The sequence below is a fragment of the Acanthopagrus latus genome, chromosome 4, assembly GCF_904848185.1.
Source record: "Acanthopagrus latus isolate v.2019 chromosome 4, fAcaLat1.1, whole genome shotgun sequence".
Classification (NCBI taxonomy): domain Eukaryota; kingdom Metazoa; phylum Chordata; class Actinopteri; order Spariformes; family Sparidae; genus Acanthopagrus; species Acanthopagrus latus.
The window spans coordinates 1,178,071-1,205,133 of NC_051042.1; the positions used below are offsets into that span (position 1 = coordinate 1,178,071).

The window sequence follows — 27,063 nt, forward strand, 5'->3', positions numbered from 1 at the left end:
TGATGAATCAAATCAAATCACCAGAACTTCACCCATAGCTCAGTGCTGCAGCTGAACAACTGGCGTGAGTGTCAGCACACTCTAAAGCAGGCTGTGTAATGCTAACGCTACACCCTCTACAAAACAGCCCACTCAAAAATGGAGCAAAAAACGTGAGCCAAACAATCTTATGTTGGAGAATCAAAGAGCTCACCATTTCAGAAATGCAGGGGTGTCTCACTAACACTCTAACATGTCGTGAATTATAATGAAGCTGGAAAAAATCAGTGTTAACACACATGCTACAGTAACATCAGTATAAATAGATACGGCACTCACCCTTTTGGCAGGAATTAAAAAAAAAATAAAAAATCTATTCTCCAGTTTGTCTAGTTCAAAGGGCATGCCGTCTTCTGATGAGGACCGCATGGGAATATGTGGATTTTTTGTTGCGTTCTTTAACATTTTCATGTGTGCAGTCAGTTATGTGATATAAGCTGCTGATCAAATATTTATGGACATGTTAGAAAGCTCACAGTGTAATATTTTATGGACACAGAAAACTGTGGGAAAGGGAAGAGGAGCAGAATCCATTTCTCTCATTTTGTTTCAGCGAACTGCTATTTGACCTTTTTTTAGTGCAACACAGTATTGGGGCTTATACTACAATCACATAGAACAGGAAGATGATAGATGGCAAACTAAATACATTTTTTATGGTCAGTAAAATTAGTTGAGGCCAGCAGAGATACAGGCAATAGTAACAGTATATAGTCTTGCCATCCAAACATAGAATATTTAAACTTTTTGCTGATGATCCTCCTCACATAAGATTCATGTTGATATAACCATAATTATTCAACAAGATTGTGTAATTGCGTGTATGTTTTAATTCCCATCTTACAAAAAACCAAAAAACAAAACAAACAAACAAACAAAAAAAACCTCAAAGTCATAAAATTAACCTATTGAGGTGTTGAGGATGAGTTCAGGAGGCTCTCAGCCTGAGTGTGGTGGCACTGCAGCAGACACTGTGGTGTCCTGTCCCCTGGCAGCAGGGTGGACACACTGTGGCTGGGGTGCGTTCAGTATCCTTTGGGCTGTGTGCAGCTTCAACTTCATCAGTATCGCTGAGGCCCTGTACATGGGTACCAGTGATGTTGTGGGCTGTTTCATTCACCTGTAGAGCCTCTCTGTCCCACACCAGTCATGCCAGTTTGTGATATGACAAGAACCAGAGCCTTTTCTGTGCTTGTGTGAAGACTAAGGATGCACATTTTAAGCAAAATATTTAACTGATATTGGTGCCCGACCAATCAATTAATGCTTTATCATTCATATCATATGAAATATGTTTGAAGGTTTTCCTTTAAAAAGCTGTTTTCACCACTGACATATATCCAATGCAAACTATGCAAATGTTGTAAGCTTCATCTGGGCTGGGAACAGTTTAAGAGAACAGAAAACAAGCTGATTAAATGACAAAACAAATAACACAAAATCATGAATTGAATTGCAGTGATCCTGTCTGTTTCTCCTCAACAACTGGCCCAACAAATTCCAACCTATATTAAGGAATACACATTGGTAATAACTTCAGTTTGTTTAGCATGCCTCTTTGTATTTTTTAAATGACAAATCACTTGTGTTCAATATTTGCAATTTGTAACAAGGTACTTTTTGTGTCCATTGCTGTTGGTTGATATAAAAGTTATCAGTGATGTAGGCAGAAGTGTGTGTCAGCTCCCTGGTTCTGTTGATGCTGAGCAGGGAGGAAACACAAGGAAGGATGACCTTGACAAGAAAACACTCTGTTTCTCTGTTCCTCTTCCACTGTCCTCTTTGGAAATGAACGAATAATCATATGTGTTAGCAAGAATTTATATTAAAGGTGCAAACGGCAATTCCAGAGGAAGATAGTCGATTGTCGAATCTCATTCCAAATTTGTCATTCACCAATGCCTTTGCTGGTAGTTCAGCCACTGACCGCAGGCAACCTTGAACTCTGACTCAACAATCACGTTGTATTTAGTCTTGCCGTCCTGCCGTTCTGCCACACTGTCTATGTTTTTACTCTTCCGTCAGTAGATGTTTCCCATCCGCCATCCATCTGAACCCATGTGAATGCAGAATATACAAACCTTACTACTGAAAAGTGTGCACGTGGATCGTTTTTATTCAAGATTGCAGCATTTAATCATAATCACAGAGGATGCAGAGCCAGCTGAGTAAAAGCACAAAGGGCTTGTGTCTACACTCACAAACTGTTAGCACCACTCTGTCACTTAGCCTGACAGCACTGACTGATGCTAATTGCCACAGGCTAACACTCTCCAATCCCCCACAAACCCACTGGTACACAGACCACTGCAAACACTCTCAGTTTTACTGTATGTTAATGTATTCATATATTCACATTCTTGTGCCATCCATGCATTTAAATGACCACCGTGTGATGATCACATAATTCAAATGTATCGCTCATGTGGGATTGGCAGAGGCCCGGATGTGGATCACTGTGTTGTTTTCTTTCAGAGGAGCCACTTCACTGACCCTAGAGCAGTGGGAGTCTTGTAGAAAATGTTTCTATCAGTAGCAGGAAGGAGATCAGTGTGTCTTTATGCCGTTTTGACATTGGAGGGGTTCAGCGAGGGTGTTGAGGTCTGCTGTTGGGCAGTTTGTGCTTGTTATTGTGTTTCCTCATCGAGCTCCCTCTTGTTACCTGTCACAGAGCTGACATAACATGCTAGGGCAGATGGCGTGAGGTATGTAATGGAATCTGTTCGGTAAATCCCATCTGTATGTTGCATCCTTTGCATCAGTTCTTTGAGGTAATGGTGATTTAGCCTCAGCCTCTCATGATGGCTGTGGCTGATTCGTGCTTGCCGCCGGAGCCGCTGCTTCGGCAGCAACAAAAAGGAACAAAACGCAACGCAGAAGAATCCGTGTAAACACAGAATAACAGTGAACTCCTTGTTGTCTGAACTCTGTTACTTGATCCCCGCTGCTCATTGTTTTGGATTTCAGTTGAAATGTACTGTTGCTCTCCGAGGGTTTTTTGTCAGTGCAGTGCAGCGCAGGGACAGCCACAGTGACAGGGTAGAGAGCAAAGTGGTAGTTGACAGCACTCTGTGATTTGCCAGTGGGAATAATGCATAAGAAATGGAAATCGGCGTCTCTTTGTTGATTGTTGTTCCCTTTTGTCACTACTGATTAATTAAACATTCAGGAATGCTCAGTTGTTTGCTTGAAAGGCTTTTCTTTCAGCGACTAGTTTTTCCTCTTGTTAAGTTTTCATGGGCTGCAGCATTACAGGAAGAAATCAGATGCTCTGGACAAACAAATAAGACATTCATCTATCTTGCCTCATATTCATAAATCACCGGGACTTCTTGACGGTGGTGTTTCATCTCTATCGTGATGAAATGAGAATTTGTGCAGGACTCAGTGGATTACTGAAAGTGTGCCGAGCAGTGGCTAACTAATTATGTCCACAGGACAGGAAGTCAGAAAATAAGCGGATGTTGGTGCATACAAGCAAATCTCCCCCACAACATGAAACCGGGAAGTATTCAGATGTAATTATGACACATGCTATGAGAGGCCGCATTATCTGGTATTGAGTTCAGACAATGCTGAGTGTGCTGATGTGTTTCTGCTCAGTGAGAAGCCACCTGCGACTAATAATCAAAAATCTAATCCGGACCAAAGCTGGCTGGTTCTCATGACAATGCTGTCCACTTACAGAGGTTGTCAGTTCCACTCCAGACTTCATCAATGTCTTACCGGCTCCTCGCTTATCAAGAGTGTATCCACAGCGTATCAGTGATACCAGGGACAAATATCAACACCCACCTTTTATCTGCCAAGGACTACGGCTAGATAGAGAAAAAAAAAAAAAAAACCCTCATTGAATGTCACCATCCCCCATAGGAAGCGGTCCCCACAGCCGGATGAGATATGTGACATGGGCCATTGAGGTCGCCATGTTTCCTGTGTGTGGAGGAGCATAGAGGTTAATGGGAAATGAAGGAGGAAGACCTTTTGTTCTTCCTTTAAAAAGGCCAGTCGGATAAGATGTGTGGCTTTCTGTGACTTTTCTCTGACTTTCATTTCCCTGAATGGCCGAGAATAGAGGTGACTACCATTTTAATTGTTTAGTGGATCGTCTCTCCAAGTACAGCGCAACAATGAGAGGAAGTGGAGAGCAAAGATGGTGGTTGTGCTGGAGGAGAGACGGCCAGTCAGAACAGTTTGATCTCATTAGTGTAAGGATCCGGGATAAATTGGTTGTCAGTAGAGATTTCGTGACCGCTGTGCTTTGATTACTATAGTGCTGATGACAATGAGGAAGAACATGCATCTCCAAAATAAAAACTGTCCTCCCCACAGAAAAAAGGCCATATAGACTGTCTGCGCAAACAGCTTATGATGATGAAGAGACAAATTCCACATACAGAGGAGGGATGGGGCGGAAGAGTGGCTCAGACACATCGTTTCACCCATAAGAGTTTGTGTCCCTTGTGAACACAAAAGACAACCTAACACATGAAACGTCCATCCATAACTTACTTAATGTATCACATACATTACAATATGTTTATGTTGTTACCATGACCACAGCAAATTTAAAGGGGGCAACTTAAAGGGGCTATATGGTAGAAATAAAAGAAAAGATCTAGCAGTTTTGACATTGTGCTGCAGAGATATGTACCGACATTAGCATGTTAACCAGCTTTCCCTGGGCCACACTTTTTGGTGGAGGTGCCCTTTAACATATTACCACACACCCGGCAGTGGCAGAGTAACATTAGCACTCATTTTCAGTTGTTTTCTGGCCATGTGATGCAGCAATGTTCTTTTAGCTCTGTTGTAGTCTCTATACACGCTAACTTAAAAAAAAAAAAATAAATAAAAAAAAAAACTCTTTTCCTGATAAATAATAAGCCTACCACATGGCATGAAGGAATACACTTTACAGAAAACATGAACGTTTTGCAGCAATGTAGTATATGAATGTAATTGCTGTGAGAGAGGGCTGTGGAGAGCATCTCTGTGTCCACGCTACTACGTATTATTTGATATGATTTGAAATCACTGATTAGAGCAGCTTTCACCTCATATGGTCTTTTGTAGGTTATCTAATTGATTTTGTTTTGTGTGTTTTACAAATCCATGGGTTGTTTAATTTCCTCTGCCTCTAACCCCCAGGTAAGCAAAGGACCATGTGATTGCTTCTTTTAATTGAAGATTAAAAATTAGAATCATTATCTATTAATTTAATCAAATTAATATTTGATATACGCAACCTCTCAACATCCCTCCTGTATTCATAGTTTCATACATATATTCATTAGATAATTATGTTTTACTGTCACTTCAATTAAAAGAGAGCTTGTTGCTTATTTGTGCACGTCTGGCATGAGGAGAATTCTAATTCATTTGTGTGGATTGCACAGATCTCACAGGATTAGTAGATCCTGTTTTCCTGTTAATGGGGTCTTCGACTTTAAGGGCAGTACAAGCTGACAAATTCCCCCGTATGTCTGTCGACCATATGCTGGAATTATGAGGCTCTGCTACCCTTCTGCAGCTAACAAGGGGGTTGTGATGTAGTTGGAAATTACAAAGTCTGCTTGAAGTAATGCTTCAGGTAATTAGGAGGAGGTCGCTAGACCATCCTCCCCGCACTGAGGGTGGTGCGAATGACAATAATTGCCGTACTGCGAAACAAACTTGCTAAAAGTTGTTTTGCGGGACGGAGCTCATGCGAGAGTTGCCCCAGGAGTGTTAGGCTGCGCGTGCTTCATTATCAGGGCGATTAATAAACGGGCGCGTAGACAGATGGCCCATCTCCTCTTCACACGGGCCGTGCTCTCTGAAGCCCCAGCAAAATGAATACCTGTACGGAAGCAGGGATCCTCGCCAAATGTGTCAAGATCTGCTAAATTGGAGCGCAGACATAAAATTTAAGTGACACTAATAGATTACCTGGAGTTGATTTGCATTTTCAGAGTTATTATGGGTGTGGGTAACAGGACTAACAGGCACAGCCGTCTATGTGGAGCTTTAATGATGTTTCTGATTACGCTCTCATCACCACCAGCAGCTGGGAAAATAAGTAAAGGCTTGTCATCACAGATTTGGACGATAAATGAGCCGACTTGATCAAGGGGAGACGTATGGAAATGAGCGAGATGCAGACCTTTATCAGAGCTGATCGTCTCACGCCTTCAACGTATAGCAGAAAGCTCACTGTGATCTCAGATGATTTAATGCACACACACTTTTATAAGTGATACATAATCCTCAATTAGTATAACATCATCTATCTATCTATCTATCTATCTATCTATCTATCTATCTATCTATCTATCTATCTATCTATCTATCTATCTGCGCTCTTCACTTATTTTTTCTTCACATTGGCATCTTTCAGATCAATACAGGGAGAGTTGAGCTATTTTAAGAGCATTTCATGCTCCACTTGGACCAGATGTTCTATAAAAATCCCCTTCCTTGATATACCTAAAAATATTGTTGTACTATGCTGCTCTCTCAGTAAATCTCAAACATATCTAGCTCTTGGAGAGTCTGAGACTGAATGTATTAAATGCAGTTTAACTTGAATAAAACCTAGCAGTATTTCAGGGTCACCACAACCCACATAAGTAAAAGAAGCACATTTATAGTGCATCTTTTATCTGGCATTTCTCTGTTGAGCTTTGAGCAGCGAGCTAAAAGCGAGGGTGTCTGGTGTTTGTGTCTCTCTCTTCTCTGATCCTAGACTCTGGTCTGCAGCTTGGCAGATGGACTGAGTGGCAGGGGGCCCCTGGCCCTTTAACATAGTGGGCAGCTGGGCCAGCGCTGGGCCGGGACACATCTGACAAGCACGCTCTTGGGCTGGGCAGGGACGCGGCAGACCGGGGCTGCGGTGATGGTGGTGGGCGGCTCACAGGCTGCGCTAGGGTGAGAGGGGGTCAGAGCAGTGAACCTGGCCAAGGCTCGGACTCTGTCTAACTGCCAGGCGGCACGCATGCCAGCCTGCCCTTTTCTGTGGCCGTGCTAAATGGGGATAGGACAGGCCTCGGAGGCAGAGAGGATTTAACTGACACGCTGGAGTTTCTCTGTAAATAACCTGCTACTCCTATCTATCGCAGCTCGTTTGGCAAACGCATCTGCACTTGTCCATCTGTGTGTATGTGCATCTTCCTGTGTGACTTGATTTGTTTGTAGGCTTGTTTTTATTCACACGTGATATTTGTCACCTGTCAATAACCCAGTAAATCTTTTTTTTTTTTTTTTTCTTTTCTTTGTATCTATCATGGTTCTTCACTGCTCCTGCCTTTTGCTACAGCCAGCAGCTCAGGGAGAGTAATTGCTAATTCAGCATTTCTTTGTTTCACACTTAGCCATTATATAGACTATATAGAGGAAACGTCAGATATTCCCTTGCTAACACATATGTTGTTCAGGGATAAAAAAAATATATAAAATAAAATAAAAAATAACAACAACGCATCAAAACACACACACACACACACACACACACACACACACACACACACACACACACACACACAGTCACAGCTGCTCTATATCATGAACAAATACATGCTACTAATTCATCAAATGTTTTTTACTCTCTAGTTTACCTCTGAATTATGTATGTAACATCATCAGTCATTGGTTTAGATACAGTAATATAAGCCCTTTAGAGCCTCCTGGGGCATGATCTTTTTTTTCCTTTTTTTCTGGAACATGCAGGCAGACATGCAGGAACACGCTGTGCATGTTAGCACAAGTGAATCCAAGGCACATGCAGATCACACACAAGTGCATAAAAGTGCACACGTGCACTAAAACACATAGTGTTAGCATAAAGCCACCGTGCAGTCGTAAAGATGCTGTTCAGGTGTAATTTGTGCCTGTTCCCCTGTGTAGCCCACAGAGACGCACTCTCTTTGTAACTCACTCCCTCTCTCCCTCTCATTCACCCCCCTCCCTGGCTTTTGCTCGCCATCGCTCTCTTTTGCTAAGCTAATGCTCTCTCTCACTCTTCCCTTGAGGGAGAACAAAAAGTAGCTGGCTTCTAGGTAATGAAGCCCTTCAATGTGATCTGCATAAGATTGCCTCCCTTGCTGGCCTGGCTGCCTTGCCCCAGTGAATAGCAAAAGACTCTCAATGAGACTAAGGACAAAAAGCAGCTTTCTTCCTCGCCACAGTGTCGTTCCGAACATAGTTGGCTCTTTTTTTCCCTCCTTTTTATGCTGCGCCCATGAAGCAGCACAACGAGAGAAAATGAAAAGGAACGAGCTAAATAACAAACAAAGTTCATGAAAGGGAAGGTAAATGAGAGCGCGTGTCCATGGTTCTGTTTGTGTGCCCACCTGTATTCATAATGACGAGGAGACGGATGTGGATGGCCATGGCTGTCACAAATGCCACCCTCTGTGTTGTCCTGCTGAGTGGATGTGATTAAATGGATTTCATGCAACAGGGTCAACCTCGGTGCAGTGGGACACGAGGGCTGCAGAGGTTAAAAAAATAAATCTATTTGTCTGAATTTGTTGTTTTTAATCTTCATAAGACTGCAGCGCTCGACTCGACACACAGAACAGGAACACATAACTCGTCACGTAGCGGGTCGCTGTCCTGTTTAATTAAGTGTTTGTAATGAAAGTTTTTGCAACCCTGAAATGCATGTAAGACTCATCTTTCGCTGTCATACTGTCACACACTGCTGATCATTGCATCAAGGTCAGTTAATCAATCTCTGAGCGAAAACAAGGACACAGCATCCTCCCTTCAGCAGGACTGCAGGGGAGGATAGTGACTGATCCTGGTTCAGTGTGTCAGCTCTGATTCCTTCTAATGGTCATTGGTGGGCAGATAGGCTTACTGTGTGTGAGTGCGTGAAGGAATAAATGAATGTTTGAGGGAGTGACTTTCTGAAAACTTATAGACTGGACCTATACAAGCTCACATTGTTGTAACTAAAGCTGGAAGAGATGTACCGCTAGTGGATCCACAAATCATGATTACGCCAAACATGACCTAATCCTTACTTTCCCAGGATGTACAGATTTCAAGCAAAAATGCGATGTTAGTCACTGGGAACTATTCAACAACAACAAATACAGGTTTATACTGACCTTGTGTGGAAAAGGCTGCACTACACAAGTTTTATCTGAGCCTGGGAATATAATGTGCTTCTACCGGGACCACCAGGTATGGCCTTGTTTCGAAGTGCTGCTAAGAACAAGGGAAATATTAAAAGCAAGTTATATTGCATCTGACAAAAACAGATAAAAGGTTTAATTTCCAATATCTATAAAATTATTTGAAAATCGTGACCCATCCCCACTCCCCATTTCTCATTGTTGGGCATACGATCCCTTGCAGCCGTAGTAATTCCTCCAGCAGAATAGAAGAAGTCACACTGAGGTGACATTACAGAAAGAGTGAAAACGTCCACACAGGGAGGCACATACATAACGCCACTTGAGTTATGTGGTTGTGAGTTATGTGTGTAAGCTAAGTTACTCATATGACATACTTATCTAAACACAAACAACCATGTTTCCTCAACATAACCAAGTAGATTTCTAAATTGCGGCTGTACGATGAAGGTCCAGTACACCTGCTGCAACAGTAAGGCTGTTTTGGAGTTGGCTTTATATGTCATCACTGGCAATCAAGGTATGAGGATGTGACAGTACACACATTAAAATATGTTTTTTCACTGTTGTGTCCCTTTTTATTGATCAAATATGTAATGTATGAATGGATAATTTGAGAGAATGAAGACCAAATCGATAAACAACACAAATAACTGGGTTGCAGCCTTCAGTGTCAGCACAGTGGGCTTTCTACTGGGCCAAAACGGGTTAGCAAAGCTTTTGTAATCTGTTGGCTTTGATTTGAATCTGGGTGCTTCTGATCTGCCATTGTAAGGCAGCAACAGAGGCAGCTTGTGCACAATGAAAGAATCATTTCACACTGTGAAGGGAACATTTATTATGAGAGTGTTTCATTTTAAAGACTACTGCATCAGTGTACTTCCATAAAGTTGGGAACTTGAAGGGACAAAAAAAAAAAAAAAAGAATGAATGACAAAAATCGAAGCAGGGAAGACCACAGTATCCTAATTTAGCTCCAGAAAGCACTCCTACAATTCCCATAACGCAACTTGATAGAGTCTTTTGTTACACCCACTTGCCTGGAAAATGCCCACATATTTTGAACCTTCCTCTACATAATGTAGGAATTCCTACATAGTATAGCATGGCCTTGACTGTGTCATCGCGTTAGACAATGTACAATAATTCACAGCCACAGCGGAGCACCCACAGTTTTTGTGCCTCATGTACGGTATGTTATTCATGTCACTCGTGCAGCTTAATAGAGCTCAGACATATTTTGATTATATATTGGAAAAAACTGACATTGTGATTTTTTTTTAAACCTGCCATATATATTGCAATATGAAAAAATACTGGAATCTTCATCAGATGACCAGAATAGCACTTTATGTTACGCTGCACTGCTGCTGTCTTGTGGACAATTAACCTGCGCTGATCTTACCTTCTTTTGTTGTACTGAGCTGTGTGGTACCGACGTAAATGGTCAAACAAATTAGTTGTGTTACCTCTTGTTGTGGCAACAGATGCAAGGCACTCTCGACACAGAACAGGTGTTTGGTCAATATCATCCTGCTTGTAGCTGAAATAATTCCAGATAGAGGACACTGCTTTTCTTTTTGGCACCAAGTCTTCATTTTATGCGATTTTCTCGTTTGTTGCTCATTTTTCAATGTTGTTACCAGAAACTCACTCCATGTGCAGGGGCGCGGTCTGCTTCGGCACGCTGATTAGGAACTAATGTGATTGGTGGATCGCTGCGTGAATATGTGTGTGACAGAGGAGGCTCAGCATGAGGTAGCTCGGCCGCCGTGAGGTGAACACTGAACAGGCATGTGTCATCAGAGCGCTCGGTACAACCTCACCTGCCTGTGAGATGAGTTAGGTTTGCTGCCAGCTGCATTCATTAGGCATGTATGTATCACATCTTACCAGAGATAGATGTGGCGTAACTCGGCTGAAACAATCATTTTCTCACTCACTCAGTCATACACTTAATCACTAATTGCCTGTTGGCCCTTTATTCTGCAGATGACACACAGGGCAGGGATCATTTTCTCCCTGCCATGCAGCTGTGCTGTGTTATTTACTCTTACATAATGTTGCTCTGCAATGGTACGGCTGACAGGCATTCACTTCTGGAGGACTTTATTTCTGATGATTGAGACAGGACACAGTTCATGGACTATGTCTAGTTGTGTCAGTGAATCCTTGACTACGACTCTCAGAAAGTTCCAGTTCAAAGATTCATGGAAGTTGTCTAACTTTCTGGTGTGTGGGCCTCCATGTGTGTGTGTGTGTGTGTGTGTGTGTCCTTATCAGCTGTGTTATGGATCAATCAGAGTGTCAATCAGTCAATCAGTGTCGAGCAGCTGTTTGAAGCCATGCTGGTGAGTGGGAAGTCCTCCCTGCATCATCATCGCTATAACCGGCAAAATGAGGAGGGCTCCGGTTCGCGCCTCCGACTTGGCGAATGCTTACTCATATCTGCTGAGATGCCAGGATGCTTTCTCATAAGCATTCTTCAGCACACAGCCGTGGTTCACCTATTAATTATTCAGGAGGAGGGTTGTGGATATTTAATGTTGTGTTTTAGGGCCTTTTTTTCCGTGCACTTTCCCTGCTCTGCATTCATCCCTCTTTGCTCCTTTGTGTCTCCCTCCTGCTGCATCTTGTATTGTGTGCACGTCACTCCCACTTACGCTTTGCTTTAAAACATTTTTTTAAAAAAAGTCAGAAGTTTTGCTCAGTGGCTCCGGAGCCAAAAGTCAATGCGATTGTGTGTGTGTGCTCCCTTTTCATGCTTCAGGTGATTTTACAGTGTTGAGCAGCGGGAACAGGATCCCATGTACTCTCATTCCTCTACGTCTGCATTATTAATTGTCTGTCTACCAACCATAGTGATTTAGACCCTGCAGGCATCCAGCACTCAGTGCCTAAAATTAAAAGCAGCAATTGCATCCCATTGAAAGACATGATAACACTCCTTAAAACTTACATTTTGCTCCCACTAAAGACTGTGTAGACTTAATTTCACTGCAAGGGAAGCAAAGCAAAAGTGACACTGAAACATAAAAGGGGCTTAACTAATTTCTTTATTAACTGTTTTTTCAGCTCAGTTACCAGGACAAACAGTTGGCCGATAAAGTTACAAACTTCTGATATGTTTGTATGTAGGTTAAGTACCATATTAGGCATTTAAAAAAAATGTGTTGTATCACATTCACAGTATAGAGGGGTTGGAGGAGATGATGTTGGAGTTATGGGTATGAAGAGTAGACACTGCTTCTCAAAACAGATATCGTAAGATTTATTCCATAATATAAGGCTTATGTACAAAAGCCATTCTTCAGAACATCCATGTCTTTTCCACTGTCAGATTTCATTGGCCACCAGCAGATTAAGGTTGGGGAGGGATCTGGAAAGTACGGAGGAGGATTAGGGCCACATGTGAATTTTTTTCTAACCCTGATTTTAAAGTCAGAATTCAGAATTTATTCTCCGAATTCTGACTTTAAAGTCAGAACTCAAAAAAAAAAAAAAGAAAATTCACATGTGGCCCTAATCCTCTTCCGTAGGAAAGTTGTGTTAAGATGTTTTGTCACCACGTGGTTAATTGGGAGCATTTCTTCAAGCAAGTGACCTCAAACGTGCACAAGTATAACAGTTTAGAGCAATTAGGATTTATCATCTCTGATTAAATACTGGTGTGCATACAACCAGCACATGTTTGATAAAAACAGATTTTTTTTCCAACAGTTATTCTGGTAATTAGATTGTTTTGTTGTACGTAGTTCAGTGTGTGTGTGTGTGTGTGTGTGTGTGTGTGTGTGTGTGTTTGATTACATATTGAAGTGCCTCCAGCCAAGATTCATGTGCCACACTGTGGCTGGTAGTGGAGGGGGAATGGTCAGCGCAGCATGAATGGGGGTGGAACACATTCATCAAGGTGGCAGAGATTTGAGACCAGAGAGGCCCATCCAATCACCGGCAGAGAATAAAGGGGGGAGGCATAAAAGTCCATACAGCAAGGTCATTTGAAAAAGAAGCTGATAAGACGAAAGGATCAAATCTCCAGTACAGGCGAGGCCCTCCTCTTCATGTCCGTCCCCATTAACTAAAGCCCTCGCCTGGCTCGAACAGCCGCTGCCACGCCTCAGCTGTCTGATACAATGAAGGGAAAGTTAAAAAGAAAAAAGAAGAGGATTTGTTGGCCATGCTTTTATTCTATCATCAAAATTTATGTCCCCGCATGTAATTGAGTTTTGTTTTTTTTTCTTTTTACCTTTTTCTTTATTCCTTAGTTCTCCTCCAGGTACTAGTTTAAATGTTCTGTTGTTATGGTTTTATACCGCAGACAGATGCAGGTCTGGCTGCTGTGTGTGTGTTACCCGTCCTGTCTGGCTGTCACGAGTGGCATCAAACAGCCCTCTTGCGTTCTAGCTGTTTGTGTATCGGAGCATTGGCAGCTGTATTGCTCTCAACACTGCAGTATGGATTTAGTCAGTTTGTGGTTTTACCACAGTCACAGTCTGGTGTCCACACACACACACACACACACGCGCGTACACACTCATAAAGCCACGCGCACTCCCACGCACACAGTCAATCCCACAGCAGTTTTACTATGTCACACTGGGGGTTGCTGTGTAATTGGGTGAATCTGCTCTCCAGCACGCTACAGAGATAGCCCTTTAAAATTTCACTTCACTTCTGGGAGTGTAAACAAACCTTGGGATTACTCGGGTTGTAAATCCACATTCCACCATTCCTGTGGCTCTCCTCCTCTGTCATTTCTGAGCCTTTTTTTTTTCCTTTACTGTTTTTCTGTTGGCCACAGACTTTGAGAGTTTAGGGCCAGGTGAGGTGTTTGCTCAGTATTTGGAGTGTTTGTGCATCCGTCCGTCTTCCTGCGTGGTACGACTGTCAGAATGTTAACAAGTGCACAAGTGTGTGTCTGTCCCCGTCGAGGATACAAGCACACGAGTGTGTGTTGGCGTGCGTCGGAAGGTGCACACCGTAGGCGTGTGTTTTAGCATGTCTGTCATGCGGACACTTTGTGTGGTGGCATGCAGCTTTCTGTCTGTGTGTTCTCTGTGATGGATTGCTTGTCAGACGGCAGCATAGCACCGCTCTCACCGGCTGACGAAGACATTAAGTCACCAGTCACGTAGTACGTTTCAACATTCCTTGGGAAAACGCTTTAACCCTTCTCTCTCCAGGACGGCTGTCAGATGACAGAGTGTATTACTCAGAAGGTGCTCGGCGCTGGAACAAACGACATGACTGGATTCAGTGGAGTCCGGTGTCTTAATGCAGTTGTGTGGGAGGTGGAGGACCTCTGTCACACGGTGCCTTTAGATGGGCCAATTGCCGTGGTTATGGGGAAACACTTGTGTGCTACCGCTGTCACTGAGACGCTTCAGGTTGTTTTTTTTCCTACATTTTACCTTTATATGCTGTAGGCATAGAAAATATGGAATTGACTGAGAACATCTTCTTGCACTGCAGCAGCCAGAGGGAGGGATGGAGACGCTTCTCTCCACTCTGTTCTCTGTTTTCAATGCAACGTCATCCCCAGTGCTGGTGCTGCCCCTGAATATGAAAATAGCACAGGGAGAGAATGTAAATGTTCACAAAAATTCACTTTTTTTTTCTGTTACCGATTAAAAGCACCCCTGAGTATTGCTGGTAAACCTATACATTTGAAAGGGGATGCAGATCACTACAATGAAAAGTTGTATATTCCAATTTACATAATATATATATATGTGTGTGTGTGTGTGTGTGTGTGTGTGTGTGTCTCACAATTTTTAGGTTGCATTGGCAGATTTAGCTTACTGTTATCTTTTCCAGTGTTACATATTAAAACACATAGAGGCACGACAGCATTTACATTCAAACGAGCTCTAGGTGCTCAAACTATGAATAGATACTGAATGTTTAGATTCATTAATTATTCAGATCTGAGTTAGCATGTTTTAAAAGAAAACATCCTCAGTTATTCTTAGTATAACACTTACAAAGTAACACGACATAATCTGCTTCTTTAGGACTGTGTTGGTAACATGAGCCAAAACAACCCGACAACAGTCATGCAGATTCGACTGAAGTATTTCTAAATGTTGATAAGTTCATGCAAATGTTACATAATCCCTTTCAAACCCAGCCCTGCCCTTTTCAAACCAGAGGACAGAATACAGACATCTCTCATGTGAACTCCAAAAGAACCGTTCTAATTTTGGCAGGCTATTTTGTGTTCCCTAAAACTCATCCAGAGAAGCCCAGCAAAATCACAAGGTACGTCAACAGTGCAGTGCAAAATTACCTGCCTTGACTCACCGAGGCAAAAATATCTCTTTGTCAATTTTTCAACAGTTTCCCAGTGTTGTTGGACTGTCTTGAATTGGCAGGCCCTCTTCCCTTTCTGCTCAGTGCTGTTTTTTGTTCACTACGATATGTTTTGCTCTTTTTCTCCAAACTGATATGGCCTAATGGCTTCGACATAGACCAGCAGGCAAACTGCACAGTTTAAACAAGAATATTCACAAAGGGAGGTTAAGTGGACAGGACGTGGTGTCTTTTTTAAGCTGGATATCAGTCCGTTCATCCTAATTCACTCCTCGTTATATGTGTTCTGTGGGGATTTTGTTATTTTAGTCTAGTTTTTCTTTTTCCATGTTGTACAGCAGCTCTACATTCTCACAGAATTCATAAACACACACACACTCTACCGTTGGCCGCTGAGCAGCTCAGCTGGAACAGGATTTCGGCTACACACCTCGTTAAGGGCATTTTGGCATCAGTGTATACATAAGTAATTCATTTCTGGTATTAAGTAATAACTTTGATCTCTGGTTTAGCACTCTCAGGAGCGAGTGCTGATGTAGTGCGGCAAAAATATTAACCGCAAGTTCATTTCCCACCACAGTTTTACATTATGCTGAAACTAGTTTTTTTCCCCCCCTCCCTTTTCCCCTTTTTTTTTGGGGGGGAGGAAACATAATTCACATTAAACACCCTTGGCCCTGTGGCAGAGTTCTCGAATTAAGCAACATTTTCTTCATTTACTCATGATAAAGTTGTTCATTAGACAATATACCCTGCCTTATTCTTTGTTATTACCTTGCCATTGTAAACGCCTTGGGAGCAATTAAACATGTGAAGTGCCCAATTTTCCGTCCTCGACTTCCAGTCCTGAACTCTATCTGCATGTTGCACACATTTCCTATGAACTAATTAAAGTGAATCAATGACACAACCCTTTAAAATGGCGACATATGTCACGGCCATCAGCGGGGAACAAAGGACCCTCTTAATTATTTTGTTCCTGCCGTTCCTGTAAACGGCTTGTCAAGGCGGCAGACTCAGTGGCCGACTCCGTGAAATAGGGATGTTACGTACACACACAGACAGGTATTGTACATGAACACACACACACACACACACACACACACAAACGTACACACATATGCTGTCCCCTGTTTCTCTGTACCGGCTCCCTCTCTGTCTCATAGAAGACCAGTAATTGTACTACAACAATGACAATGTAAGTGCTTAAGTGTGACGGTCCCCTTACTCTTCAAAAGCGCAGCGTCCCTTATCCATCATTGGCTCTGGGGAACAATTTCTTGGATGCTGACAACCATATCTTATCTTCAAGATGTTTTTTTTCTTGTTGTAAGGTCTCCTCTGGCCTTTGTCGTATTTGGCCGAGGCTAATTTTGAAAAGTGTGTTCAGGCATGAAATAAACACATGTGTCCTGATGCTTTCAGCCTCAGCAGGGTGTTCCTCATTCATTTGCCCTGTCCCTGCATCCCCACTGAAACACACAGTTTGAGATCAGTGTGCGTTACTCCTGTTATGAAGACTGATGGGCTGAGGGAGACCATGGTTTTTCCCACCTTGTAATTATTTACTGTGCCTCCATGCATTATCAAACACTTACATCTTCCTGATGTAAATATAAACCATCAGAGTTGAGGAGAACTACCACTTTTTAGTTGGAGCCCGGGCTGTAGATCAGAAGAGTGTTTGGTGGAAGTGGTGACAAATGAAGGCATGGGAGGTTTGAGGCTGTATTGGCAAATGACAAAAAGTTTGCACATGCCAGTTGTTTATGAGCATGCTTATTTGTTTTAGGGTTTCCCTTAATGCCCATCTGCAGCGTTGCCATAAATGCCCATCTGCAGCCCAGGAATCTAAACTGGCTTTGACTACAGTAGGAAAACCAACTGGCGGTGCTCCAAGTATGTCATCTACTCCTCTGAGAGAATAGATGGACAGGGATGGATGGATGGATGAAAGGATGCCTCGACACGCTTGTTTTCTCCACCTCGTTACAACCGTTTCTGTGTTATCAAGAGCTTTGGCCTGCCACACTACAGCGCAGCGCTACACTCTGTATTTGACAATACTCTGCCTCACAGCGCTAATCGCCTCCTAATTCTTCCATTATTCCCCATCCGTGCACATGCATTTCAATCAAATAGGTGGTACTGTCCAAAAATAGTGCTGGTGGCACCGCCTGGAGAGATGGGCTGTCAGTCTCCCTGTCTGATCATGAGCTATTATCCTCTCTGCCCACAGACAAGAGCGAGAGCTACACCAGTGTCTATGTGATCATGATCAATACATAATCACTTTCCTGTCACCACAATGGCGCTATCAGGGGACCGTCCAGCCCCACAGAGCAGCCATTTTAGAAAAAGGGTTTGGCACGCCATCTTTCTGACCTAGAAAAGCGGGAGAGGGGTGGGCAGCGGGTAAGTGTAGGCTGGACTCATTTAAACAGTCATTGCCGTGGGATGCATTATTACATTTTCACTACACGAGGGTTCATTACAGTAGTTTGCAAGTAAAGAGACATTTATGAGACCAGGAAAATGTTTACTGACCCAGCAGACAGACTGGCTGATTCTAAATGACAGGGGGACAGCTACAGTCGGCATGCAGTTAACAGCATTCATCACATGGTTTTGTTGAACTGAACAATTCTCTAATTGGCCGATGAATGCAGTCTGAGCCTTGCAATTTGTGAATATAGTCAGTTTTTCACAGTCAAAAAGTCTGTTTTTGTTGGAATCATCAAATTACGGGAACAAAAGAATGCAATCAACTACATCAAGAAAACTGTGTCAGAGTTTGTCAGGCAAAAAGATATGTGAACAATAGTGTTGACATCACATTGGTCACAGACAAACTGATGACTGCATGACTTGCACGGCTTGTTAGAACTTACGTGCCGAACAGGTTCACATAGATCTCATTCTTGTTATTGTATTGTAAACATGTGAACGAGGGTGGATACATTGATCAAAGTCAGCTTTTAATATTGATATTGAAACGGCTGTCTCAATGATACATACGTTTAATTGTGTATCTTTATGAATACACATTGGAACCAAGTCACCAAAATACATTTTGGCTATGTACATTCTTGCAAACCACGAATATTTAAAAAGCTTAACATTTATTTATTGTTGCCACCTTACGGTTGTTAAGGTTTAATTTTCAGTTTTGTCTTCTGACAACTCTGAGCTTATGTTCTGGTTAGTGTGAGGACAAAAATCCACTCGATCAGGGTCGGGAAGAGATCACGTTTTGGCTTAAGATACCTGCTTTGGTCACCACAAACACAGCTGGATAAGATACACATTTCTTGTTGCCACAAATATGCCTGGAAATCGTCCCGGGGTAGCACGTGGTAGAACACTTATAAAATATGAAATGCAATCTTTTAAACTGACTTTGCAGCCTTGCTACCTGTACCTCCATCCACCACCATCACCTCCATAAATCTGGTCTTAAACACATAATGTGAACATGATATGACAGGTAGCTTACACAGTTAGAGAATGGGCTGTTTGTAAAATGTAAAATGGGATAAATTGTTTCTTTTCTTTAAACCTGCATGAATGGATTCCTTTAACCGCTCAGGGGAAACATCGCAAAACAGTTGCCTATTTACACACAAATATGAATTATTATCCATTTGGTGTTGTGTTTAAAATCCTAATAACTCTTCTTAGCTTTGCTTTGATCTCCACTAAGTCCTGAAGACCTTAAAATGGCTACTTAAAGCGTGTCCCAAAAACAACCTCAGCTCTTTCTATAGAAAACTTTCAAATCGGCTAGAAAGCTTATTTCTTATTTTTCATATCTGAGTGTTGCAATAAACCACGGTGAATCTTGTGATTTTATGCATACTGCTGCCCCGCACCATGGCCCTCTCTCTATTTATCCCTGTGCCTCTCCGTCTCTTCTGTGACCCCCGCAGTGTAAAGCCAGTCAGACATAAACAGTATTGTTTTACCCGGGTAGGGCTCTCAGCAGGGCACCGTTAGCCCCGCGCCTCATGCAGCCCACAGCTCTCCCCATGCCTCAGTGATATCCCTTCTCTATGGCTCAGTGCATACATACATATGAATGCCCCCTGTCCTCTACCCTTCACGCTTCTGCGCTGGTCCAAGCAGAGCAGAGCTGAGATGTTACACAGCTGCCATGCTTGTTGGATGGAGGGATATTGAGGAGAATCCCAACATTCTGGCAAGAGTAAATGAACTGTAATGACATATTTTTTGGGGAGTGATTATAGGTATGATGGTACTTGAGCTGAGAGTGCTTCCCTGTGGTGCGGTTTGCCGAGGTGTACTGAGCGTGCTGAGGTGAATTCTGGGCAACGGAGGAAAAAAAGCAGCTCGTGTTCTTGTTAGATCACCTGGAAAATAGAGCCTGCGTGCATAATGCAATAAAGGATTTGTAATAGTTTTGTTCAGTGCACTTTTTTTGCACTAAGCAAAAAATTTCATGAAGTGAACCCTATTTTTGCACAGCCGCTTGGTCTTCTATTTCATCCAGTTTTTCAAGACATTAATTGTGGTGGAGCCCGTCAACCATAGTTTCATACTTGACAAGAGAAAAGCTATTTCTAATTTTCATTTCATCCTCAAACTGCATTTTTGGTGTTTCTATCTAAGGTAGAAATTAATATTTCAGACATTTCCCAATGCATGTCAACCAGAAGTTTTAATAGTGCAGATGCTCCTGACAAGTCCACAAAATATCAGTGAAAAATCAATATTTGGACATAAAGCTGTAGACAAGAGTAGTGTTATTTAATTGAATTCCTTTCCTGCTACTCTACAGGGTAACAGTGAAATGAGCATTTCGTGATGCCTCTCAGCTCCATCTTTATGACCTTCCACTGTTGATTATCCCTGCAATACTTCTAAGGAAATAAACAAGCTATACAGATGACGCTGTGTTATGAAATAATGTGTAACAGAAATAAGCTGCAATGTCCTTCTGCAGTCATTGTGTGTCACATCGGGCTGCATTCCGCAATTTATCCCCTCTGTGGTTCAAGGAAGATTCCTATTGATTTCCTATCACTGGCCCAGTGTACAGAGTAAATAGGAAGTGTGTGCCCTATTATTTCCATTGGGTTGACAAAACAGGAGGCTAGACCCTCATGTCTTTATTCTAGAGACCACAGACCACCTGTCACCAACAAAGCAACAGCTGTAAATTTGACGTAAACGCCTCCTATAGAGTAATGGCATGCGTCGAGAATGATGTGTGCTTAAATTATTGGCGTGGTATTAAATCCTGTGAATTTCACCACATGATTAATGAGATTACACTTAGCGTGGAAAAACAGCCGTAAATGCAGGCTGGATTTTTCATACATGTTTAATGCGTGTCACTCTGCGGGCCACTGCCCAAACCAACAGAGGGAGATTTGCAAGGTTATATGCAATCTTTCAGTGTCATGGGCATCTGCTAGACAGCAGGAGAGAAGTGAGACTAATCCATTCAGACAGGACACGGCGTGATTGCACCTACTTGCACATCTCTAACAGGTTTGACCGAGGATTGTGTAAAAAGGAACACTTCTTAGGTAAACAGACGTGCCAGAGCAGTGCATTGCGCTCAACATCAGTTGCATTCGGGGTGTACATTTTCCGTTTCCATTGTAGGCTTTCTACATACCTAATCCTCCCAGCACACGTTCTGTTTTTAGCAACCATTGAGCATTTTCATCCCTGGAAGTTTATAGGTGTTGTGTTGCTATTATTGTAAATGCCACAATGCTACAGGCTTCAAATAAAAGCCAGAGACAATATTCCTCCTACAATTGAGTTTCCGTGCCCATTGCCTGGCCCCACAGCTGCATCCATTTCTGCAGTGTCCCTGAAATTTCGGTGCATTATCAAGGGGAAGGACGAGCTAATCTGCACTGATTTGAAACAGGACCAAAACACTGGCTTTCCTAATCCCTCATTTTTTTATCAGGGGTGGTGAGGAGCATTTTACCCCGGTGGGAGGGAAAGAAAGAGGGAGCTATTTCATGCTTCGCTGGTTCCACTGTTTTTATGAAGATTTTCTCCTACCCGCTACTTCCCCCCACTTCAATCCATAGAGTAACTGAATTTATAAAGCCTGTTTGCAATAGTCAGACACCTTTTAGAAGTACGAAGGTACTTTTCATAATTAGGGATGTGTAGATGGCGGCCTTCTCCCCTCTGTAGTAGTAGTAATTTAACTTTAAGGCAGATAAGTCTCTGTATCTCTGAAAAAAAAAATGAGGTGCAATTTCCGTAGCTGTCTCTCATTTTATTCATTTGACAATTGGCAAACATCTATGGCATACAGGATATAATGTGCTTCCCTGCATGAGCGCACCAATTTGGCGGTGGGATATAATTCACATAATTATGTTTCCCTTCATTCTGTCAACCACTTTATTTGATATTTTATTGACTTGTCTAACATGTTTGTGGGAAATGTCTACATAATGCCAGCTTTTTAGACCGTGAATAGTACATAACCTCATACTGAGGAGTCATCCTATATGGTGTGTAGGATGAGAGTAATGTGATATTTTCACACACACAGCTTATGGTGAGAACAGTCAATGTGGCGGCACACAGTATTAATAGCTTTTGAAATGTGATAACTGAAATATCATCCTCACTATTTACTTCGTGTAAATTGAGATTAAGTGATCAGAGTGGCTGTTAAGTGGATTCAAGAAGAGGAAACTCCGAGTCTATCAGCAGCTCACATCAAGTTATAACACGCTGTTTTTTTTTTGTTTGTTTGTTTTGATTTTTTTTTGCTTGTCTTATCGCAGTGAGCAGAAACACAGAAAAAGAGAGAGTGTGCTCATTGATCTGCTGTGATCTAAACACTGCAGAAGGCACGGGGTGTAACAAGCAGTATGAAATTTACAAGGTAAGCTTTGGCAGCACAACAGCTAGGGTCATCATAAGACTATGAATTACTAGAACACCTTTGTCTCAGAGGACCACTTGAGGCTCTCTCAATGTGAAATAATTGGGCTACAACAGTGAAACTGCTCCTCCAGTTAGAGTTTGAAGATGGGTTTTTGCTTTGTTTTGCCGTCATGAGGCCACAGCGTCTATTAATCAATGGTTGACATGTTTAGCTGATGTCATAAAGACTGTTCAAAAAGTGTACCTCATAGATCTGAGAGTCAGCGCTGCTATAGCGCTTTTTATGAAAGGCCCTTTTCCGTTTTGCTCTGCTTACACTGGAACGGCTTGGTTTTTGAGGTAAATACAATACGCTTTCCCAGCATTTGTTCTGACCTTCGCATATGACAGACGTTTGTTCGGTATTCACAAGGCAGCACATTGGTCCAGTGGTGGACACAGGGCACCAGCTCAATGTGGCTGGCTCAACATGCTCTCACTCCCGACTTGGTCAAGGGCTCCAGCTTCAAACTACGATGCCTCCCCTGCCTCTTTAGCAGCAGTTTTGCATGTGAAATGCTCTGCAGCTAAAAGTTAGACACAATATGTAATGTGCAATATCCAGTTTCACTTTCAAAATGAAGCTTGCTGAAAAGCAGTCCATATATTATGGCTTTTGGAGTGTTATAATCATTGTAAAGCTGTCCAGGGTTGGTTAGGTTTGGCTCCAGGACTGCTTGTTAGGCTCAGGTGAGGATCGTACTTTGTGTTGAAATTGCTACATTCGGTCTCGTAACTCACAACAGGTGAGTGAGGTAAGTTACATGGCTCACATAAGTGACACAACTTACATAATTTAGATGAATAAAAAAAAATGAAGTTAACATTTCTGTCAACCAGTGATCCATTCACATTTGTACATGCCATAGGCTATGTGCCATATTGACATTTCTAGGTGTCATATCATGTTCAGGGAGGTTAAGGATGAGAGGGTCTCCAAGCCTGACATTGATGGATATTTTTTAGGGAGACCTCAGGACAGATTGGCTCCAGCAGCAACAACCCGCGACCCCATGGAAAGGGATAAGCGGTTATGGACAATGACATGACATGCCATGATCTCAGGACAGTGTTCAGCCATGTTTGTGGGGACCAAAACAGGTATTTCAAGCCCAAACATGATCTGGTCCCAGCCCTAACCAAGTGTTATTTGTGCCTGAGCCTAACCAGACCACAATCACAGAGTTACCACAACATAAGGTAGAGAACTGAACCGCAAGAAATATCAAGTTTAGGGTTGAACTACTAAAAAGCACACAGGAAAAATAATGCTTTCGAGGCACACAGAGGCCAACTCATTTTCCAGCATGTAGGGCAGACTGTATGGAACAGCATTTTGTTTTCTCCCCTGAAAAGAAGCCCCAGAGGGAACTTCATCACTTTTTTGCACTTAGGGCCACAGTAGAGAGCACTTTATCATGTTTTATCTAGCATAGGGCATCAAAGAGGGCATGGCAATTTTTTCGAACATGGGGGCACCAGGGTGTGGGCGGATGTACCGGTCCAGTGCATTGGTCAGCAGATCAGTCGGGGCTGCCGTCAGCGCTTGCAGAGGCAGTAAAAGACAATATTCCAACAGAATACTATGTCTGATTTGTGGGTTACACACTAAAGACTTTGCAGAGGCTGTGTTTCCAACACATCTGGCGCGTTTTACTTTTATGTTTTAATTCATGACTGACACCTCTGAATCATCTGAGCCAACACTTGTGCCTGGCGCAGGTCTTTACTACAAGCCTTTTCGTCTGCAGTGGACAGACTTTGTTGCCTGTGGCAGGACCTGTGCCGTCTGCGATGAGGGACGTCTTTCTTTGTTGTCAGAACACCTCTAAATATCTTTCACAGGAACAATTACCATACCATCTGTAGCTTCCTGCCAGCGTGTTGCTCACTGTCAGCACGTCAGCTTCTTTTTCTCCCCCTCTTCCTTCCTGCCTATCTTGCACACTCCCTCACACTGAGACTGATGAGGAGCTGGGTCACCATGAATTAAAATGGATGAGTTTAATTGCGTTAATAGTCTCTTTATATTCCGTTTTTCAGTGGATTTTTTTCCTGATGGCGTATAATAGAGGCCTGAATGGTGGATTAAATTGTCACTAATCTATTTTCTGATTTGCCTTGAGCGTTTAGCATAGCTGATATATTGATGAAGGTCCTTGCATACATTTTCTGCAAAGAGCTGTTTTATTAAAGAACCCAATTTCCACTACATTGAGTATTGTTGGTGTGAAGGTAATGGCTAATTGCTCCAGTGTTAAAGGACTGATATCCGATTAGCATTTAGAATACGTGTTCCAACAGTTACATTAACGTAGCCAAACTTTTTTAATTAGGCAAACTCTCCTCAGAAGGTAAAGAGTTTTCTTTGTGTGTTCGACTTGAAGTTTGCTTTTATGGGTTAACACTCAAAGACATGCATTTGATTATCTTGTAACCTTCAACAGAGTGTTTTCAAGTGTTCAACACGACTGTCAGTGTGTTTCACAGGGGGCTGCAGTAGTCACGGAAATAAAAGTAAAACCTAACATGGCCATCGAGACAGCAATGCGGTTACTTTCCTCGCTGTGTTACAAGAAGTATGTGAGACATCCATCACTGTCACGTTGATTTGCACACTGGCCAACATGTGCAGTAGCAGCTAGCATTACAAGAGGCTAAATGACTAATCAACACTGACATGACCGGTTTGCTCAGTTAGACCAAACAGCCATTATACCATATTTCATCTGAAGTCATGTCACATTTGCCTCGCGTAATTGACACTTTGACGCATGAACTGCACACACACCACTGGAAGATGAATTAAGGGCGTGGGGCGGAGAAATACAAGATGCAGTTGGATTGTGCATATACATGCCTGCTCAGATAAAATTCTTTATTTTTTTTTAATCTGTTTTACTAAAAAAGCTGATTTGTTTATAATTTAATTGTCGCGAGGGAATGTTCAAAAAATCTTTGGGGGAGAAGGGATTAAAAAGGAGTCGGGGCCTGGTATTTAATTTTGTTCTGCTAGTTGTTGTTAACAAAAGCAGGAAAGGTTATTTATTTGTGTAACCGGATTCAGATATTATTTTCCACCTTTGTATTTCACAGAGCTGCCACCTGCTGTTTTAACTGCCCTGTTAGAAGCCATGGGTTTATTACTGTTTATTAACATATGCAGTTTAGAAAAACCCTGGCATGATAAATTCATCATGTATTCTAAGTTTATCATTATTCAATGCTTGTATTAACTCAGTGTGGTTTATTATTTTGAAATAGTAGTGAGTAAGGTATGTTATATATCAAGGGCATGTCAAAGCTACAGAGAGCCTTCATTTTTTTTTTTTTTTTGAAAAGGTGAACCAAAATGCCCCGCTGCTGTTCCCCATCACGACATCTTTGATGCTGCTCCTCACTGACTATTCAAAATATACAAATAAAAAAATAAAACAAATGCTCAGATGCCATGTACGCTGCTGGGATTGCAGAGGAACACAATTGGCAATGAGCTGCATATATCAAGCATGTCTGACACTGATGCCATCGCATTTTTGAACAAATCAACCCCACAGAGGGCTGAATACACTCATCCTGATTGGCTCAGCGCTTCCAGATTTCCGTGCACAGCTATGGAGTGATGATTGCCTATAGAGTTATAGTTCACAGCTCTGTCTCTCTGCCCCACAGGTACCCCAGTTACTCGGGTGACAGCTACAGATGCTGATGATCCAGTGTACGGGAACAGTGCTAAACTAGTCTACAGCATACTGGAGGGGCAACCATATTTCTCCATAGACCCCAACTCAGGTAAGTGCAGTTCTCTCCTGTGTTTTAGGATTTTAAGATTAATCTCAGTTCTGCAGGCACAAACGTTGTGAGGGTTGTGTACCTCCGTCATAAATCTGATTAGGAGACATACAGTAGCAGCACACACTGGAGGCCATTTTGGAGCATGTTTGACACATCAGATTCAGGAGTCACCTGTGTGGGATGGCCCTAAGTCACTTAGAACAACCAGCTGAAGTATTACACTCTAAACAGAATGCTAAATGATATACAATCGTAATACAGAGGTCCAGTGTATCAGACTGACTTAGGACCGAGTGAGATCACCTCTACAGAGCTGGCAGAGCTCCTAGCACTGTTACTCATTGTTTCCCTGACAAAGCCTGACAAAGATCTCTGTGAGATCGAAACGTTGCTTCATTAAATTTAATGCGAGCTATTAATACAGTGTCCAAAATCCATTGTCTGTTTCTAACCAACGGAAAGCATAATGTATTACAAAATGTAATGAATGGACGCCCCACGCCCAGAGTGGGACAAAAAGGGAAGAATTAGACTTTACAGCGAGACAGTGATTACATCTGAGGATTATTTCAATCGTCTTTTTCTTCCAGACAGGGCCAGGTACATCAGGCCAGAACCTCCAAGTATTTAAACATCCGCCCTTTTTCATTACCCGCTTCAGCTTAGATAAATGAGCTTACAGCATCACCCCAGGTCAAGTTGTAGGCTATCTTTAAGTAAGTATGTCCAACTGGCTGTTAGGGATAACTTCACCTTAAAGTGTCTAACTTAATATATGGTGCAAATATTAAGCAAGGTCAACTGGGTGGTCTGTTTTAAGCTCTCAGGGCCAACTGTGTATCAGAACCAACACACAACCAAATAC

At 42.3% G+C, this 27,063-nt stretch overlaps 1 protein-coding gene across 3 annotated transcripts in view; it reads left to right on the plus strand.

Annotated features, from left to right (window-relative positions):
• cdh8 (cadherin 8) overlaps nucleotides 1-27,063 on the plus strand; it is a 100,440-nt gene that overhangs the window by 38,783 nt on the left and 34,594 nt on the right. For all 3 annotated transcript variants that reach the window (XM_037096673.1, XM_037096675.1, XM_037096674.1), the window contains exon 4: nucleotides 26,076-26,195. In XM_037096673.1, coding sequence (XP_036952568.1) covers nucleotides 26,076-26,195 — 120 coding nt within the window. The remainder of the gene's footprint in view (nucleotides 1-26,075; nucleotides 26,196-27,063) is intronic.